The sequence below is a fragment of the Oncorhynchus nerka genome, linkage group LG2, assembly GCF_034236695.1.
Source record: "Oncorhynchus nerka isolate Pitt River linkage group LG2, Oner_Uvic_2.0, whole genome shotgun sequence".
Classification (NCBI taxonomy): domain Eukaryota; kingdom Metazoa; phylum Chordata; class Actinopteri; order Salmoniformes; family Salmonidae; genus Oncorhynchus; species Oncorhynchus nerka.
In genome coordinates, this window is record NC_088397.1 from 60,594,194 (window position 1) to 60,598,819 (window position 4,626).

General features: G+C 40.0%; 1 protein-coding gene across 1 annotated transcript; it reads left to right on the plus strand.

Moving 5' to 3' along the window:
- The first annotated feature begins 1,273 nt into the window (after positions 1 to 1,273).
- Positions 1,274 to 4,295, plus strand: LOC115116915 (small ribosomal subunit protein bS16m-like). Its single transcript, XM_029645383.2, has 3 exons — positions 1,274 to 1,430; positions 2,093 to 2,359; positions 3,443 to 4,295. Exons 1-3 carry the CDS (start codon positions 1,418 to 1,420, stop codon positions 3,565 to 3,567), a joined length of 405 nt encoding a protein of 134 aa, XP_029501243.1. The 5' UTR covers positions 1,274 to 1,417; the 3' UTR covers positions 3,568 to 4,295.
- Positions 4,296 to 4,626: the final 331 nt, after the last annotated feature.

Here is a 4,626-nt window from a genome sequence, read left to right on the forward strand (position 1 = left end):
TAACTATGTGTTCATTCATAGACAAAGGGCTATCAGAGTCTGACCCCTCCTCAGAGAAACCATGTGTTTGTCACACACACAGGAACAGCATCTCTCCACAACAAGAGTGTGAAATCACCATGTTCAACCAGCGAGGGAGTGGAGCTCCCAAAGGGAACAAAGATCAGTGCACCCGGTGTACATCATGCAAAGCACTGAACCCTCTATTCATGGGTCACTCTCAGGAAATCAATGTTTCTACTCCGCATTTGCAGTGGCTGGAGCGAGAGCTGAACTTGTGTAGTCATCTAAAGACATCTAGAGCAAGGAGAGGATCACATTGGTCTGACTTTTAACTGATGCTTTTGCAGTGGCTAATGAATGTCTGAAAAATAACTCAACATGTCACCTCAATTTGATAGCCAATATAAATATTTAAATGAAGATGATTTATTGATTTTGATACATCATTGATACAATGATGATTATTTTTCATTTATTATTAGATGTGTGTGACTGTCTATTTAAACAATCATAAGTGTTGCTAAAGTGTATAACAACTTACATGCAAAATTGTCCTCTTTTGTTGGAGATGATCATTCCACCTAGGAGCTCTGACAGTGTAATTACAGTCCAATGGCGCCATCAGGTGGACAGTTACGAACTTAAAGGAAACGCTTCAAGGATCATCGCTTCCAATGGGGTGATAGGGTTTTGGGATTGTTGCCGCGTTCATGTGCTTGTCTAAACTAGGAAACTCTTAAATGTACGACACAGTACGTGTATAGAGCCCCACAGTGAAGTTGTCATAATACCCATAATAAAAAAACAGCTAAATGTTTCCAATCGTTTTTCCACCATTGATTTTTCCCATAGAAACACTTAAAATAAGATTAAGCCTAAACGAAACACAGCCCTTATTTTAAGTGTTTCTAAAATCCACTATAAAAAAATGAATGGTGGAAAAATGATTGGAACCATTTCCCTGTTTGAACGCTAGGATTTATGGGTATTATGACTTATACTGTGGTACTCTATAACTACAAACGGTTAGCAATTCATACACTTTCTTAGTTCCAACTTGCACTTGTATAGCTGGATAGGTTAGCGGACAATGTAACAAAAGCGATGTGTGTGCTTCCATGGGACAGAAGTCAGCATGTTGTTGTGATTCTGGATGGCCAGTTTGCCATGTGATGAATAGCAAGTGGCTCGTTTCATTAAAAAAATTGCAATCCGCACTCCGATCTGCGAGGCCGCAATACACAACGTCCAGTCACAAAAAACTACACAAAGAAGAACATCACTTCCTGTTTAAAAATGGCTGCACCCTTACTAATGTCACATTAGACAATAGAAGTGCTCTTTTCTGTAATGTTGAAAACGTGTTCGACCTTTTACATATTCGTTTGACCTCTTTTGCAGGGTATACCTAAACATGGTCCATCTATGTAAGTATGATCAGGTTGCTATTTAACTAACGCTGTAAACATGGGCTAAGTAGCACGTTGGGGTACGCTTATTAGCTACCCGGAAATGTCTGTACCTTTACTGTTGACGAACCATGAGTATGGTGTATAGCAAGCTAGTAGTTTTACCAATGATGTTTCTGATAAGTAATGTTTATTTCATGGAATACACAACAGATAGACAACAGATGGCAACACAATAGCTAGACATTGAGTGTTATTTGTATTATGGGATGGCCACTTGCTAATGAGTTATTGTCCAGACATAAAATACTGTTGGGTGTGTGGTGTTCCCATTTATTGCATATATTGTTAAAAGAGAGCTCCACCATGTTAAATAATCGTTGCCGTGGGTGGCGATCCAGATTCAAGTATTTTGCAGATAGCATAGTGTTATTGGAGCGGTTGTGGTGTGTCAGCAGTGTGAATCCCTAATTTACCTGGCTAAACACCTGATAACCTTTGACCTAGCTATGCACCTGACAAAACACACCACCTGAACTGTGGTCACAACTAATTGCTTACTCTTTGACAGAAAACATCCTACTTCAAATGCTGTTCTATTTTTCAGCCAATTTAATTGCATATAAATTTCACTTTTTAACAAAACAATACAGTGCTGATTTTGTTGTATTATCCTTCAGCATCCTTCCTACTGAAGACGTACCATGGAGGACACATTGTCATCAGATTGGCAATGGCTGGCCACCAACAGTCTAACAGACCTTTCTACCGCATTGTGGCAGCTTACAACAAGCGAGCACGAGACAGTAAATACATAGAACAGCTGGGCTCTTATGACCCCCTGCCAAACATCTACAATGAGAAACTGGTCAGCATCAACTCTGACAGGATCAAGTACTGGATGGGCTGTGGTGCACATCCAACGAAGCCTGTGGCCAAACTTCTAGGTGTGTTCCCTCTACCCTCACCATGACAACACACACTTTACAAGTTTATTGAAATGACCAGTGTAAGGCCTACTTCATGGAAAAGACACTAAATCACAGGTTCATAAACTAAACTAACTACTATACAACACAAATATAAACGCAACAGTTTTTACAATTTTACTGAGTTACAGTTTATGTAAGGAAATTTGTCATTTGAAATAAAATTATTAGATAGATTTCACATGACTGGGAAACATAAGGTAATGGTGGGGGTTGAATGGCATGACTATTTTTATTTAAGTAGGCAAGTCAGGTAAGGACATTCTTATTTTCAATGACGGCCTAGGAACAGTGGGTTAACTGCCTTGTTCAGGGGCAGAACGACACAGTTTTACCTTGTCAGCTTGGGGATTCGATCTTGCAACCTTTCGGTTACTAGTCCAACGCTTTAACCACTAGGTTACCTGCCGCCCCATTTGGGCCTCAGGATCTCGTCACGGTATCTCTGTTCATTCAAATGGCCATTGATAAAATGCCATTTTGTTCTTTATCCGTAGCTTATGCCTGCCCATACCATAACCCCACCGCCACCATGGGGCACTCTGTTCACAACAACAAACCACTCACCCACATGACGCCATACACATGCTCTGCGGTTGTGAGGCTGGTTAGATGTACTGCCAAATTCTCTAAAATGACATTGGCGGCAGCTTATGGCAGATAAATGAACATTCAATTCTCTGGCAACAGCTCTGGTGGACATTCCTGCAGTCAGAATGCCAATTGCACGCTCCCTCAACTTGAGACATCTGTGGTATTGTTGTGTGACAAAACTGCACATTTAGTGACCTTTTATTGTCCCCTGCACAAGGTGCACCTGTGTAATGATGATCCTGTTAAGCAACATTTAAGAGAAAGAAGCTTTTTGTGCATATGCAACATTTCTGGGAACTTTGATTTTAGCTCATGAGGGACCAACACCAACACTTTGTTCAGTGTAGTATACTTTTACATGTAATCAATACTTCCAATTAAGTCTCAATGCTACCTGGGAATCTATGTGGTCTAAGACACTGTCAACCCTCTCATGTCTTCCTGTAGGACTGGCTGGGTTCTTCCCCCTGCATCCCATGACGGTGACAGAAACAGAGCGTCACAGGGCCCTGGCAGAACTAGCAGAGGAAGCAGCTCCAGAGGATGGAGTTAAGCAGCAGAAACTAGCATAGCTGGAGCATGGGGGACTGTCAAGCATAGCAGGGTGTGGTTACTGTACACGAAGGACAGCTAGAAATGACATTCTCCTCCCAAAAGGTAACTGTTTCCAGTGAAAGCCTTTGTGAACTATGAATATTCATAAGCAGTGCTTAACAGAACAACTTATGAAGGCTTCATATAGCATACATAAAGTCGTCATAAGCACCACATAAAGTCTTCAGATATAATTTAAGTCTATGTCACACTCTATAAATGATGTATAAAGGATGTCATAACCAGGCTGATGAAACTAATGTGGAAGTATTTTGCATAGAGGCACCTGTGGGACAGTCATTTATCCTTTTGAAATCCCATTTTAAACGAAGGAATACCGTATGTCGTACATAAAGTCTTCATATATAATCTAAGTGTATGTCATACTCTATAAAGGATGTCATAACCAGGCACAATGTAGGGTGAATTTCCAAATGTCACATACCTCATTGTGTATGTTTATGCACCATTTATAGAGCATGACATACAAATATAGAGGATTTGTGAAGCATTTATGTTGTGCATATGAAACATTTATGTATGCTATATAAGTTGTACTCTATTTAAAATGTGACCCTGTTGGATGGTGGACGCAATATTTAAGTCCGTCAAACAGAGGAGAGTAATGACATACAGTGCCTTAAAGTATTCATACCCCTGGACTTACTCAACATTTTGTGTTAGTCTGAATAAAAAATGGATTAAATAGATGTATTCCTCACCTATCTACACACAATACCCCATAATGACAAAGTGGAAACATGTTTTTAGATTTTATTTTTACAAATTACACTGAACAAAAATATAAATTCAACAAAAAGGGTTTAAAAGTTAGTTTATTTAAAAGGAAATCAGTCAATTGAAATAAATGCATTAGGCCCTAGCCCAGGGGTGGGCAAACTTTTTGACTCGCGGGCCACAATGGGTTCTAAAATTTGACAGAGGGCCGGGCCAGGAGCATTTGGAGGGAGTGTTTGGGCCGGATATACTAAAGCATTAAATGTAGTGTGTGCAAACCTCATAGCACAGTAAGAACA

Excerpts from the sequence above, each read along its gene's own strand:
- LOC115116915 (XM_029645383.2), top strand. Across the intron at positions 2,360-3,442 it reads GCCTGTGGCCAAACTTCTAG|GACTGGCTGGGTTCTTCCCC; the intron begins GTGTGTTCCCTC and ends GTCTTCCTGTAG.